We start from the raw sequence: 14,837 nt of genomic DNA, 5'->3' as shown, positions 1-14,837 counted from the left end.
TGGAGTTGATATCTGGAGCTGTAGTGTAGTGTAGTGTAGTGCAAACGTCAGTGGTGTTTGTGTGTTTGTGTGTGTGTGTGTGTGTGTGTGTGTGTGTGTGTGTCTGTGTGTGTGTGCATGTGTGTGTGTGTGTGTGTGTGTGTGTGTATGTGTGTGCGTGTGTGTGTGTGTGTGTGTGTGTGTTTGAATGTTTCTATAAATGATTGTGTCTGTCTGAGTGTCTATGTGAGTGAGTGAGTGAGTGGGTGAATGTGCAAATTAGGTATCTGAGGAGTAGGTGTGTGTATCCTTTTGTGTGTGTGTGTGTGTGTGTATCTCGCATCTCCCTCCTACCTAGCTGGGTCCAGTCTGCGTCGGGCCCGAGGAGTACCTTCACCTTCCCATCCTCGCCGCACTCCATCTGGGACAGGAAGCTGCGCACAGGAAGTGGGCTGGCCCCCGAGTCCACGGCAAATGAGACGGAGGGGCGGGACGTCAGCTCGCTGTAGCGCTGCAGGGTGGGGCCGATGCGAGCTAGCTCCTCCTCTATACCTGGAGGAGCCTCAGACTGGAGAAGGAGGGAGGAGTAGTGAGGGGGGGGGGGTGAGAGGAGAGGGGGGGGGGTGAGAGGAGAGGGGGGAGAGGAAGAGAGGAGAGGAGGAGAGGTGGGGAGAATGAAAACGTTTTCATATTTATTTCATTGTTTCACTGGCCTGTTGGACCATTTAAAATGCAACAAATATATAAATATTGCTAATTCCGTGAAGCAGCAAAGATAAAATGTAGCTAGCTTCAGAGCTGTACTCACAGGTGTGATGTGTGTGTCTGTCGAAGGCTCTCCTCTGGTGTGGAGCTGTTGGATGTCTGTGTAGAGCTGGAGCAGTTTCAACTGGGAGGAACACAGCTTCAGCAACGCTTCATCTACCGCTTCAGGGTCTGCAGCCAACACACACACATTTATATACATACGTATAGGTGCAAACACACTTTTCGCGCACACCCAATGGTGTTCACACAAACATTCTCACTCAAGCATGCGCACACGTGCAAACACATATTTGCACGCGCACACCCAATGGCGTGCACACACGCAAGCATTCTCTCTCTCTCTCCTCCCACACATGCACACGCACACGCACACTACCTTGTTCTTTGAGACTGGACAGTAAGACACGGGTGATGTTCGTCATGCAGGAGACTGGTGCATTCTTATTGGACAGCAGAGACTCCAATGCCTATTGGTCAAAACACAGACCAAGTGAGGAATGGTGAATAACCTTCCCTTGTGTGTGTGTGTGTGTGTGCGTGTGTGTGTGTGTGTGTGTGTGTGTGTGTGTGTGCCGTGCGAGAGTGTGTGCTGACCTGTTTCTTGATGGCAGGGTGCTTGATGTCCAGCAACACACTCTGGACTTCACGCTCAAGGATATCTGAGGAGAGAAGGACGATGGTCAAAATAAGACCAGTACTCTTCTACTTGGCCTATTATCAAAGTCATAATCCTCTCCCTTATTATCCCTTTTTTCTCCTTCCTCCACTCCATCCCACCCCCCTCTCTCTCTCTCTCTTACCTGGCTCCACCTCCCTGCTCCTCAGTAGGGTGGCCAGTCTCTTCAGCAGGTGCATGTCCTTTGCTCTCTCACTCTTCTTATCACTGATACAGGGAGAAAACCATGAGTGTGTGTGTGTGTGCATTAAACGTGTGCTTGTGTGTGTGTGTGTGTGTGTGTGTGTGTGTGTGCGTGCGTGCGTGCCGTGTGCGTGTGTGTGCGTCTGTCTGTGTGTGTGTGTGTGTGTGCGCTTGTGTGTGTGTGTGTACACTCACCTGAGGGCCAGGTGGAAGGGGACAGTGACAGTCCTCAGTACTCCAGTGGCAGGGTCTAACAGACACACCTGCTGAGTGTGGAGCTGCCAGCCCTGGCTGGTCACACTGTTCACCCCCATCAGCCTGTAGCCTGCATACAGCAACCTGACAGAGAGGAAGGGTTATGGTTAGGGTTCTATGTGTGTGTGTGTGTGTGTGTGTGTGTGTGTGTGTGTGTGTGTGTGTGTGTGTGTATGATAATATCAGGGCTTGTGTCCCTGGACTCTTTGCCATTTTGTGGGCCCCCTTTGATGAAAGTGTGTATATGTGTGTGTGTGTGTGTGTGTGTGTGTGTGTGTGTGTGTGTGTATGATAATATCAGGGCTTGTGTCCCTGGACTCTTTGCCATTTTGTGGGCCCCCTTTGATGAAAGTGTGTATATGTGTGTGTGTGTGTGTGTGTGTGTGTGTGTGTGTCTGTTTACCTGCAGCGTTTTCCCAAAGTAAGGCTCCAGGCTCCCCTGATGAGTGTGTGTCATTTTGTGTCTATTTACGTGTGTGTGTGTGTGTTGCATTTTCACCTGCAGTGTTTGCCCACAGTGAAGGCCCCCACCCTGGGCCCCTGCTGTGTGCCCCACACCTCCAGGATGCCCCTTCTAGGGGCGTAGATGACCAGGAACTGGGCGTGGCGGCGAGGGAGGGAGGCAGAGGGGGAGGACTCCCGATCGCCTCGCCCCTCAGACACCTGCACCCAACCCAGCTGGGCGTCCCGGTAGCCTGGAGGCGGAACAATCAAATGAGGTCTTCTAAGAAAACATAACACTTTCTTTGTCTCTTCAACTAGAGTTAGTGCTAGTGTTAGTGCAATAAGCTGCCTCCCTTCATAACCAATGAATGATCTTGAAAGGATCAAATCAAATATTTTAAAAAGTGTGGACCCCATTTGTTTCCATTATATTGAAACATGTGAAAGTGCAAGTTGCAAAATAGCCAAGATGATGACTTGAAAGTGTCTTGGTGTATGAACTGGAGAGAATATGACATGTGGTTAGTCTCAGTGAACTATCCCTTTAAATTAAAGTAACTGTGAAATGTACCGGTAGTCCTACAGGGGATATGATACACTAAGCCGGTGTAATAAGAGAAGTACTGAAGGAGGTGAGCTTAATGCCTCCCCTCTTGCCCCAGTTGAACCCATACACTCCATCAATCCTTTAATCCATCCATCCCTCCCTCCCTCCCTCCTTCCCTCACCCTTCCACATGCGAATAGCGATGCCCCTCCCCACGTCCAGCAGAGTGACCCTGCCAAAGTCGTCTGTGACTCCGGCCAGCATGTAACAGGGCGACAGACAGATGGACTCTCCGTGACGACGCGAGTCTGGGAGACCAAACCTGTGAGTTTACATAACAGGGAGAGAAAGACTTAATGACAGGCATCAGACACACAGATACAGACACAGACACGTTTAGTTGTATCCTTCATTTTACCTATATGTAATGAACTTTTTCTTAATATGTACCAAATAAACTGTTCCGGAGGAAGACATTCAAAAGGACGAAAGCTGTATTTGCTATCCCCTTACCATCCCTGTATAATTGGCCCAAAACGCCTATCCAATGTATACCGAAAGTAAATTGGAAGCTGTTCTTGAACCATTTGGAGTAAATGCATGGGGTCGGTCTCCTTTTGAAGGTAACACTCTGAAGTTTGTTCCCCAACAGTAAGAATGACTAAGTAGCACTGGTGTTAAGAAATACAAGTTTGAACACACTGAAGTAAAAGTTTTTTTTTCATTTTCGCCCAAATATTTTTTTAGCAATGTAGACAAACCGTTGTCGGAATGTTATCGATCGGTGGTCGACTATAAGGCTTCATTGGTGAGTTTTATAAAATATGTCAATGTAGTGTGTTTGTTGGTGGATTGACAGCGATGTCGGATGTGCCTGGTGTTATGGTCAAGATATGATGTATCTTGAGATGGATTATTTGTATGTAACCATGACTACCTACCTAAACATAGGAACATAGGAAGCATGTACAGGGCAAGACAATTAGGAAGGCCTGAGAGGAAGCCAGGGTACTAAGTACCTTCTCTTCCAGTTGTTTGTAGTGTTGCTGTCTTCTCTTGTCACATCGGTCTACTGAGTGCGCTTAGCTACTCCTAGTTCTGTTGGTTCTTTAGCCCTCTTCCCCTCTACAGACTTTTATCACAATGTGCTTTCTCCCTATCCCTGTTCTTCTGACACTCAGGAGGACACCTAGATGCTACATCCCCCCTCGCAACCCTTCCAATCTCATCTACCCACCTTTTTCTACTGACCATGACTTTATCGCCGCAGGCGGTCTCTGGAATTGCCAGTCGGCGGTCCGGAAAGCTGACGCTATCTCAGCTTATGCATCTCTTATGGCCCTCAATTTCCTTGCTCTCACTGAAACCTGGATCACACCAGAAAACACAGCTACACCAGCAGCCCTCTCTGGTGCCTACTCCTTTTCTCATTCCCCTAGACCCTCTGGTCGAGGGGGAGGCACAGGACTCCTCATCTCGCCCAAGTGGTCACATACTGTCCTTCCCCTGGCACACCTGTCTATATCCTCCTTTGAATTTCATGCTGCTTTTGTCTCCTCCCCGGTCAAACTCCACATTGTTGTCCCCCCCCCCCAGGCCAGCTCGGTGACTTCCTAGGCGAGATGGATGGCCTTCTCAGCTCCCTCCCTGATGATGGCACTCCACTCGTACTACTAGGTGACTTCAATTTCCAATCTGAGAAGCTTCTCTCATCTGGAGTACTTGACCTTCTCCTCTCCTTCGGCCTTACCCTGTCCCCCTCTCCTCCGACTCATAAGGCAGGCAATCAGCTCGACCTTGTCTTCACCAGATCTTCCCACACTTCCAACCTTACTGTTACCCCTCTTCCAGTTTCTGATCACCACTTTATATCCTTCTCCCTTCCCCTCAAAACCTCCTCTTCCCTCTCAGCCTCTAACCACTTAAGACCCTCTCGTCGTAACCTACGTACCCTGTCCCCCAACACCCTCTCTTCTTCTGTCCTATCCTCCCTACTCTCTGTTGAATCCTTCACCCTTCTATCCACTGATGCGGCATCCTCAACCCTCCTGTCCGCTCTCACCTCATCCTTCGAAACCCTCTGTCCACTAACCTTGAAGCCAGCTCGATCCTCTCCTCGAGCTCCCTGGCTCTCTGAAACGCTACATGCTTGTAGACTAGAGCTCAGAGCAGCTGAGAGGAAGTGGAGAAAAACTGGCCTTTCTGATGACCTTAACCTCTATCACTCTCTCCTTTCCAACTACGCCTCCTCGGCATCAGCTGCTAAAGCATCCTACTATCATTCCAAAATACATTCTTCTGCCTCTAATCCTAGAAAACTGTTCTCCACTTTCTCTTCACTCCTTAATCCACCTCCTCCCCCTCCTCCTTCCTCCCTGTCCGCCGATGACTTTGTCACCTACTTTGAAAAAAGGTGGACGACATCAGCAGCACCTTTCCCCCCCCACCTCTCCCTCCTCCTACTAACAATGCTAACACCCTTTCCAAACTCTCTCCTCGACACTCGGTCTCTGGATTGTCATCTTTTTCCCCCCTCTCCCCCGATGAGATTCTCACACTTATCACATCAAAGCGGGCAACCACATGCCCTCTTGATCCCATCCCCTCCCCCCATCTCCAATCCATTTCCGCCGACATCCTTCCTTACCTTACCACCCTAATCAACTCCTCCCTATCCACAGGATCTGTCCCAGCGGCCTTCAAAATAGCCAGAGTCAAGCCTCTCCTCAAGAAACCTACCCATGACCCATCATGTGTCCACAATTACAGACCTGTATCCCTTCTCTCCTTCCCTTCCAAAACCCTTGAACGCGCGGCATCTAAACAACTGACTGACTATCTCCGGAAGATGGATCACTTAGACCCCCACCAATCCGGCTTCAAGGCTGGGCACTCCACTGAGACTGCGCTCCTTGCTGTCACGGAAGCCCTCCACTCTGCCCAAGCTTCCTCCCTCTCCTCTGTTCTCATTCTCCTTGACCTGTCTGCTGCCTTCGACACAGTCAATCACCAGATCCTTCTCTCCATCCTCTCAGACCTGGGCATCGCTGGCACCGCACACTCCTGGTTTTCTTCCTACCTGGCGGGCCGCTCCTACCAGGTGACCTGGAGAGAATCGCTGTCCTCTCCACGAACCCTCTCCACTGGAGTACCCCAGGGTTCTGTCCTAGGGCCCCTACTTTTCTCTCTCTACACCAAGTCTCTTGGCTCGGTAATCTCTTCACATGGGTTCTCCTACCACAGCTACGCAGACGACACTCAACTCTTCCTGTCTGATGTACACGTGGCAACCCGTATCTCAGCATGTCTCGCTGACATTTCAACTTGGATGGCTGACCACCATCTCAAGCTCAATCTTAACAAGACCGAGCTCCTCTTCATCCCCGGGAAAGCGTGCCCTCTCCAAGACTTCTCTATCACAGTGGAGAACTCTACTGTAACCCCCTCCCTGACAGCCAAGAACCCTGGAGTGATCCTGGACAACCGACTATCCTGTGCGGAGAACATTGCAGCAACGGCTCGCTCCTGCAGATTCTTCCTCTACAACATCAGAAGGATACGACCATTCCTTACCAGAGAGGCAGCGCAACTCTTGACCCAGGCACTGGTCATCTCCCGCCTGGATTACTGCAATGTACTCCTGGCTGGGCTCCCCGCTTCAGCCATTAGACCTCTGCAGCTCATCCAGAATGCTGCTGCCCGGCTGGTATTCAACCTCCCCAAATACTCTCATGTCACCCCTCTCCTTCGCACCCTGCACTGGCTCCCGATAGCAGCTCGCATCAGATTCAAGACCCTGGTGCTTGCATACCAGGCAGCTAAAGGGACAGCCCCTGCCTACCTGAAGGAAATGGTAACCCCCCAAACCCCTGCCCGCTCACTCCGCTCCTCCACCTCGGCTGGCCGACTGGCCCCACCTCCTCTACACAGCAGTCGGGCTGCCCGATCACGTCTCTTCACAACACTGGCTCCCCGCTGGTGGAATGAGCTCCCCACGGCTGTCAGAACGGCAGAGTCACTACCCATCTTCCGTCGTAGACTGAAGACCCATCTTTTATTTATTTTTATTTTACCTTTATTTTACCAGGCAAGACAATTAAGAACAAAATTCTTATTTACAATGCCGGCCTGCAGGTTACATCTTAACTGCTCCTCCTGAGACATCTTCTGTCCCTCACCACTACGTCTCCTAAAGACACCCTTCCCCTCTACTGTGTCCCTAAGAACTTCTATTGCCCCCCTTGTACTGTTTCTCAGTTTCTCCCCAAAAAAAAAAAAAAGTTTTAGAATAAGGTGATAGGGAGAAGGTTTTTCCTTCTATCAATGGCCCCGGGCCCGAGCTAGATTACTCTTCCTGCAACGAATGGTGGATTGATGATTCACATGCTTAGTATTCAAATGTATTGATTGTAAGTCGCTTTGGAATAAAGCGTCTGCTAAATGCCAAAAATGTAAATGTAATTAGCATATCGCGCTAGGGCCCGCCGGCGGGCTGTGGGATGGATAAGAGGCTACCTATATCAAATATTATACTCCTATAAAAAATATAGATGATACTCTTTTCCTTTGATGCTATAGTTATCAAGAGACCAGCATGGTTGATGCTATAGTTATCAAGAGACCAGCATGGTTGCACGTTGTTTTCAATGGATGAAGGGATGGGTGTTGGACTGGTCACCTGACTGCGAGGGGCGTGGCTGGCTCCACCTTGGGCTTCTGTTTCTGTGCTGGCTCTTCCTCACTCTGTTTCTTCCAGCCCAGCCACCCACTGAGAGAAAGAGAGAGAGGGAGAGAGAGAGGGGAGGGGGTGGAGCGGTGGATGGGGAGTGAGAGACAGAGAGCAGGTGGAGGAGAAAAAGAGACGAGAAAATATGACTGTTAAAACGATTGAGTTGGCAGGGAAGGACACTATTTATCAGTATAATGATTTTGGTGCTTTGTGGTCAGTGCTGTTGCAGGGGTACTATATTGTTGAGTGAAGGCCCCAGTCAATACGCAAGCAGACATCTCCTCAGAGTATACTCAATGTGATTGGGAGAGCAGGAGGCCAAGAAACTGCAAGCATGCACATATATACAGAGGAATGTAAACGCGCACACATACATACACACACACACACACACACACACACAGACACAGACACAGACACAGACACAGACACAGACACAGACACAGACACAGACACACACACACACACACACACACACACACACACACACACACAGACCTGGCGGCGCTGAAGAGGGCAGAGGTGAGTTTGCTGGCTACAGCCAGAGCCACATGAGAGAGGAGAGGCTGGGAGCTGCCCTGGAGAGAGAGAGAGAAGGAGAGCACATGAGAGAGAGAGAGAGAGAGAGAGAGAGAGAGAGAGAGAGAGAGAGAGAGAGAGAGAAGGAGAGCACATGAGAGAGAGAGAGAGAGAGAGAGAGAGAGAGAGAGAGAGAGAGAGGGAGAGACAGAGAGAACATCGTAGTTAAGGTAAAAAATGGTGCAAAAGAGCTCAATTGAATTGAATTGAGCGAGAATGTCAAACATCACCACTACTATGGACTAGGGCTGACTGTGTTTACTCAGGAAACAGTAATACAGTGCACTTACAGAGAGAAAACCAGCAAAGCATAAGCAAGAGAAACACTGAGTGACAGGTAGATACACTCAGCAATAAAGCCTGTGAAAGAGGACTGTCAGATACAGTAGAGGAGAGACACAGACAGGGAGAGAGAGAGAGTATGGCTGGCAACCACAGACACCTTTATGGAAAAATAGGAGAGGGAGAGAGAGGGAGAGAAAGAGAGAGAGAGAGAGAGAGAGAGAGAGAGAGAGAGAGAGAGAGAGAGAGAGAGAGAGAGAGAGAGAGACAGACAGACAGACAGACAGACAGACAGACACACAACACACACACACCTCTATGGCGTAGTAGAAGCCGGTGTAGGGCCCTCCCCCCACAGTGATATACTGACTCATGGCTGGGGGGCTGCCCTTCACTGATGCATGGAAACCCCCCAGGATAGAGGCATTCTTCATCTGGTCAAACACACACAATGTCATGATACCTGAGGGAGGGAGAGGGAGGGAGTGGGAGAGGAGGAGGGAGAGAAAGAGAAAGGAGGATGAAGTCTCCTCCGGTGTTCAGTGACAGTCCTCCCTTTAATTCATTCAAACTTTGCCCTTCCCTCTCCTGTCCCTCCTCCCCTCGTCCTCCCTCTGTCTCACCCACACTGCTGTGGTCTACGATGGTGTCCATATCCTGCAGACCCCACTTCTTATAGGCCAGAGGAGGAGGCTGGACCACATCACTGCCTGCTGCAGCCGCTGGAGAGAGAGAGAGAGGGGGGGGGGGGGTTTGGGGGTGAATAAAGGGGCATGAAGAAATGGAGGTAATAGAGGCAAATTAAGTAGAATGAGGATGACCTCAAGCAAGCCACAATACCACGCTGTACTAGACTACCACTAGGGCTACATAGAACTCTGCTTCTTCTGTGCACGCGTGTGTGTGCGTGTGTGTGTGTGTGTGTGTGTGTGTGTGTGTGTGTGTGTGTGTGTGTGTGTGTGTGTATGTGTGTACCTGAGTCCTTTTTGGCAAACTCTTCCCACCCAGACAGCAAACAAAGAAGATGGTTCTATTAAACCTTACAGAACTTTGACAGCATAACAACTGTGTTACTACTACCACTACTACTAATTCTGTGTCTCAACTACTACTATATGAACAGTCGAACACACAACCACACATATCTGTTGCATCAATGAAAATGAGACCAGTCCAACACAAATGCAACAAAATGCAAACGTTTGACACACAGACACAGACACACACACACACACACACACACACACACACACACACACACACACACACGTACCTCGGGCCACCTGGTTTCTGCAGGCGCGTAGAGACTGGAAGAGACTGAAGCCGTCGATGGTGACCAGAGCCGCTGGGTAGAGGATACTCAGCTCCTCATGCTGAAGTATAGAAGTACATACAGATGGAGTACATACTTAAACTGAGCCCCAATACCCTATTATGCACTCATAACTGTCTCATAACTTCTTTGTCTCACAAAATCATTCATTTTGGACACACAGAAAAAATACTGCGATGTTTCCATCCCAATGGGATCTTCATCAGGTTAACTCAAGGTGCTGTTGGCGGGGGACATACCTGTTCGGTGACTCCAGGGTGGCGGGGGATCTCATAGGTACGACACTTCAACCTCAGGACAGGGTCTTCGTTCAACAGCTGGGCTAGGAGCAGGACGCCACTCTGACAACGCAAACATGCTGCTTTAAAAACATAGACAAACTCACAAAATACTGCTTTAGAAAACCACAAAACACACACTCACAGCATTCAATGTGTAAGCAACTGTCTATGTTTGTGTTAGAAATATAACACAAAAGTATATTAAAAAGCTATTCTTATTGATACTGTAATAAAGGTAAAAGTGACAAGGGGTTGAGCTGTATTGCAGTACCTCGGTGTAGAAGCGCACATAGCCTGAGGAGAAACCCACTACGATACAGGTCCAGTCTGGTCGACCTGTGGAGCTCCTGAACACACACACACACACACACACACACGCACACGCACACGCACACGCACACGTACACGTACACGTACACGTACACGTACACGTACACGTACACACACACACACACACACACACACACAGTTATCACTGACCAATATAGAGAACACAAACGTCTCTCACACACATGTGCACATGCACACGCACATGCACACGCACACTCACCTCTTCTGGCTGGCCAGGGGTATACAGATGACACTGCTCACACACTCCCTGTAAAGACAAATACAAAACAAACAAACACACACACACACACACACACACACACACACACACACACACACACAGTTGAAGATATGTTTCTCATCCTACCTCAGCCCTGTCCATCTCAGGGTCAGACTGTGGCTTTCTCTCATTTTAAAAATGTAATGCATTTAAATTGAGTCTATTACACAGCAAAAGGTAGACAAAGTGAAAGGGTCTGAACACTTTCCAAAGGCACTATATAAGGACAAATAAAGCCCCCTTTTTCTAAACGGAGCTATGGTTTTGACTATCTCAGTAACAAAGAATGCAATAAAGTTCTATTTATAGTGATGTTGTAGCCAACATACAAATATGATAGAGCTATTGCCTGTTACGTAGAACTGACAGGGGGCCTCATTTATAATGTGAAAAGGTGGCGTACTGACGAAACACAGAAAGTGCTTATGCACAAAATATTCTGATTTAAAACAGTCCACACATCCCACGCCGGTTTCCCTTTATAAATCACAATCAACTCGACAATCTGCGCACGTGAGCGAGCGTCTTGTCCCACCCTTTTAAAGTGGCCTATAAATGGTCAGTGAAACGTCCATAATTAATATTCAGAGACAATATTTAGATTTATTTTACACAAAGTCACTATTTAGTTTACAGTGTTGGGTTTTGAAACAGATACACTCATGCTCTCCAATTTATAATCTTTTTGTAAAAAAAACTAAAAACTGAAACATTTTCACCAAATAGAGTATCACTCCCTCCTTTATTCTCCGTCCCATCTCCTCTTTCCCAACGTTTCACATCCCTCTATTTTGTGTTTCTGTTCTCTCACTTCTTTCATTCCTCTTGGTGTTCACCCTCTTTTTCACATTCACTTTTCCCTAGCACCAGGGGAGCCCCCCCCCTCCTAAATTTCGTTGTATGGTACCTGTACTGTATTAATGACAATAAAGACCATTCATTCATTCATTCATTCATTCTCTCTTTCTTGTGTCTCTTTTCTCCATCCCCCACCCCTCCTATTATTGTCTCAACCTCATCTCCCCCCTCACCTCCCTTCACTCCTCTTTCCTGTAGTCTTACCCCCTTACCTCATCCCCCCTTCCTCTCCTTCTGCCCTCTATACACCTCTCCCTCCTCTCCCCCCATTCCCACACCCTCTTCCCCCTGTACTCTCACTCCTGCTGCTCCTCCTCTTCTCTTCTCACCCCCCACCCCCCATCTCCCCTCCCGTTCTCTCACCCGTCTTCTATGCTCAGTGTTCCACTCCAGGACACTGCCAGGTTCATCACCTCCCGCCCGCTGTCATCCGTGCGCCATTTTGCTGTAGAGCGGAAACACTACTGTCACAACAACATCCATATACCACATGTATTATACAGGAGCTATTCAGGGCCCTACCCTGGTCAGGGAAAAACTCCTGACTCTCTCTACATTTAAGCCATTCATTGTGTATGAATGAATTGTGCCAGGTTTGTCATTGAGAACAAATTATCTTTTTCGATAAGAACCTGGTTATGATTTCACTATGTTAATCAGCATGCTTTGTTTATGTCTTGAGACTGCATGTGTGTATTTGAAAAAGCTACGCTGTGTGTGTGTGTGTGTGTGTGTATGTGTGTGTGTGTGTGTGTGTGTGTGTGTGTGTGTGTGTGTGTGGTGTGTGTGTGTGTGTGTGTGTTTGGGGGAGACTACAGACCTGAGAGAAAGACGGCCTTGTGTTCACGGGCGACCACCATCAGGTCTGAGCAGGGCGACAGGGACACCACACAATCCTGCATCCAGGGGGCGCTCAGCGCAGAGCTCTCCTCCTCCCCCTGGGGAACAGAGCAGAGTAGACTCAGCACTGAGTGTGTGTGTGTGTGTGTGTGTGTGTGTGTGTGTGTGTGTGTGTGTTCAGGAAGTAGAAAGACAGAGAAAGAAATAGGGTACTAGACAGCTTGAGAGAGAGAGAGATGAGGAGAGCGAGGTATAAAAGAATAGAGGAGCAGAGTGAAGAGAGAGGGGTAGAAAGGAGTGTGCAAAGGAGAGATGGACTAACCGTGGTGCCATCTTCTTTGGCATCGGGGTTATCCCATGATCCCCAGTCTGAGTCGTCCCAGGCCAACTCACTCTCTGAGAGGGAGAGGGAGGGAGAGAGAGATGACAAGAATGATCATGACAAATTGTAGCTCCTACAACATCAGAAGAAACAATGCCAGTTACCTTAGGCCTACCTTTGGTCTAAACTCATATACATCAAGACATTTATTAAGCATAAGCCCTATGTAAGGTCATGCACATCACTCCAAAAGTGATTCACAAATATAAGTTGCCACTGGCAGAGTCGAACTAATATATCAGTAAGATCATTTGGCACATATTTGGCACCTCGGTGGGTGGCGGAGTGGGTGGAAATGTACTGCCATCATTAAAGAAAGAAAGAGAGGATACGGTGTAATAGATGGAGGGATGGTGAAGTTTTAGATGGAGGGAGCTAGCTATAATTATCAGTGAGTGGGAAGCACAGAGAGAATGACAGAACTCACACGAACACCCGAGGACTCCTGTTGCCATGGTCTTAGTGTGTGTGTGTGTGTGTGTGTGTGTGTGTGTCCTAGACTTTGACTAAAGACTGAGGCAATGAGACAAAAATAAAATGTGTCACAAATCATACATATCAAAAACGTTACAGCTGTGCGTGCGTGTGTGTGTATGTACAGTATGTGTGTGTGTCCTTTGTTCAGCATCATGCAGTAATCAGTTCAGATGCCCTCCTGTCGGATGACTCATATGACAAAGGGCAACCCCCCCCCCCACACACACACACACATCCCTCCCTCCCTCCGGATATCTCCATCTCTCCAGCCCTCACCTTCACAGCACCTTGCCCACAAGAATGCCACATAGCAGTGGTAAACATGGGGTTATTATAATTGTGTGTGCTTTTACTTGAACTGTCACTTCTAGGTCTGTTTTTTTTAAACATAATCCATCCAGTCATCCAGACAACAGGTGACCTGTGTACTCCTGAATCCTTTATGAGTCAGTCTATAATAAGGAGCTGTGGTGCACTGCCACTCCTGGGATACCTAGATCACACCTAGCTTCAAACACATGATCTCGTTGTTTGATCATTCGTTGGTTAACTAAAGATACTATAGTAAGTTAGTTAAGGGAAACGCACTGACACTTTTTTGGACGCACTGACACTGTTGTTCATCATAATTATTGCACAATAACACTGTCTACTTGTTCTCTATTAGCGCTCTCTCTCTCTCTCTCTCTCTCTCTCTCTCTCTCTCTCTCTCTCTCTCTCTCTCTCTCTCTCTCTCTCTCTCTCTCTCTCTCTCTCTCTCTCTCTCTCTCTCTCTCTCTCTCTCTCTCTCTCTCTCTCTCTCTCTCTCTCTCTCTCTCTCTCTCTCTCTCTCTCTCTCTCTCTCTCTCTCTCTCTCTCTCTCTCTCTCTCTCTCTCTCTCTCTCTCTCTCTCTCTTCTGCAGACCACACATTACAAGTTGGCTGTTTTAGTCAACTTGTCTCAGCGTTAGTTAGTGTGCTGGCTCTAAAGCTCACCTGATGGTTTCTTGTCCTCCGATGAGTTGGTTTGCTGGTTCTGGAACAGGAACTCCCTGACTGCTCTGAGCTCCTGCACCCGACAGAACTCCAGCAGGCAGCAGGACATGGCGATCCCGACCCGACCCGACCCAAGGCGGATAAGGGGAGTTAGCCAGCTAGCCTGCTAGCAGCAGCCGTCCAAAGGGGCAACAACAATGTTGCAGGCTAGGGCTTCTAATAAGAATAATATTGTCGCGAACGGGATGTACTAATCTTACGACAATAAAGTCCAGGCGTTCCCTAGTGTTGGTGTCCCAGAATAAAATTAACTGACAGGTTCGGTTACCGCTGTCTAAAGGTTTGCTACTGTTCGCACTGTATCCCACTCCCTTTAGTTGAGATGTTGTGTTGATGACACATCGCTACACACACAAAGAAGAGTAGAAACACGTTGAACAACGCCGTTCTGTCGCACGTGTCGCCCCCTATGGTCCAGGAAGGCGAGGTGTGTACTAAGTGGGCTGTGTTCAAGACGAGCAAAGTTCGACAGCGTTGCGGAACCGTTTCACAACATAATACACCATCCAAAAACGGTCGTCATTCACACATAACGGAAAACATTTCGAATGCACCCCGTGCTTCAGCTTTTTCCCTGCGC

At 48.5% G+C, this 14,837-nt stretch overlaps 1 protein-coding gene across 1 annotated transcript in view; it reads right to left on the bottom strand.

Annotated features, from left to right (window-relative positions):
• rab3gap2 (RAB3 GTPase activating protein subunit 2 (non-catalytic)) overlaps window positions 1–14,306 on the bottom strand; it is a gene marked incomplete at both ends in the record, with an annotated part of 20,411 nt that extends 6,105 nt beyond the window's left edge. The window contains 20 exons of the mRNA XM_080550514.1: window positions 334–547; window positions 788–915; window positions 1,124–1,214; window positions 1,342–1,406; window positions 1,548–1,630; window positions 1,802–1,945; window positions 2,361–2,556; window positions 3,034–3,173; window positions 7,530–7,619; window positions 8,079–8,158; window positions 8,756–8,904; window positions 9,065–9,163; window positions 9,715–9,814; window positions 10,014–10,115; window positions 10,327–10,402; window positions 10,606–10,653; window positions 11,887–11,968; window positions 12,344–12,461; window positions 12,686–12,759; window positions 14,198–14,306. Of these exons, the coding sequence (XP_080406640.1) occupies window positions 334–547; window positions 788–915; window positions 1,124–1,214; window positions 1,342–1,406; window positions 1,548–1,630; window positions 1,802–1,945; window positions 2,361–2,556; window positions 3,034–3,173; window positions 7,530–7,619; window positions 8,079–8,158; window positions 8,756–8,904; window positions 9,065–9,163; window positions 9,715–9,814; window positions 10,014–10,115; window positions 10,327–10,402; window positions 10,606–10,653; window positions 11,887–11,968; window positions 12,344–12,461; window positions 12,686–12,759; window positions 14,198–14,306 (2,188 nt within the window). The remainder of the gene's footprint in view (window positions 1–333; window positions 548–787; window positions 916–1,123; window positions 1,215–1,341; window positions 1,407–1,547; window positions 1,631–1,801; window positions 1,946–2,360; window positions 2,557–3,033; window positions 3,174–7,529; window positions 7,620–8,078; window positions 8,159–8,755; window positions 8,905–9,064; window positions 9,164–9,714; window positions 9,815–10,013; window positions 10,116–10,326; window positions 10,403–10,605; window positions 10,654–11,886; window positions 11,969–12,343; window positions 12,462–12,685; window positions 12,760–14,197) is intronic.
• Between the last annotated feature and the right edge of the window lie 531 nt (window positions 14,307–14,837).

This window comes from Nansenia antarctica (assembly GCF_963989245.1).
Source record: "Nansenia antarctica genome assembly, chromosome: 1".
In the NCBI taxonomy this organism is placed as follows: Eukaryota; Metazoa; Chordata; class Actinopteri; order Argentiniformes; family Microstomatidae; genus Nansenia; species Nansenia antarctica.
The sequence above is the reverse complement of the archived record's forward strand: the minus strand, read 5'-3'. Positions and strand labels throughout refer to the sequence as shown.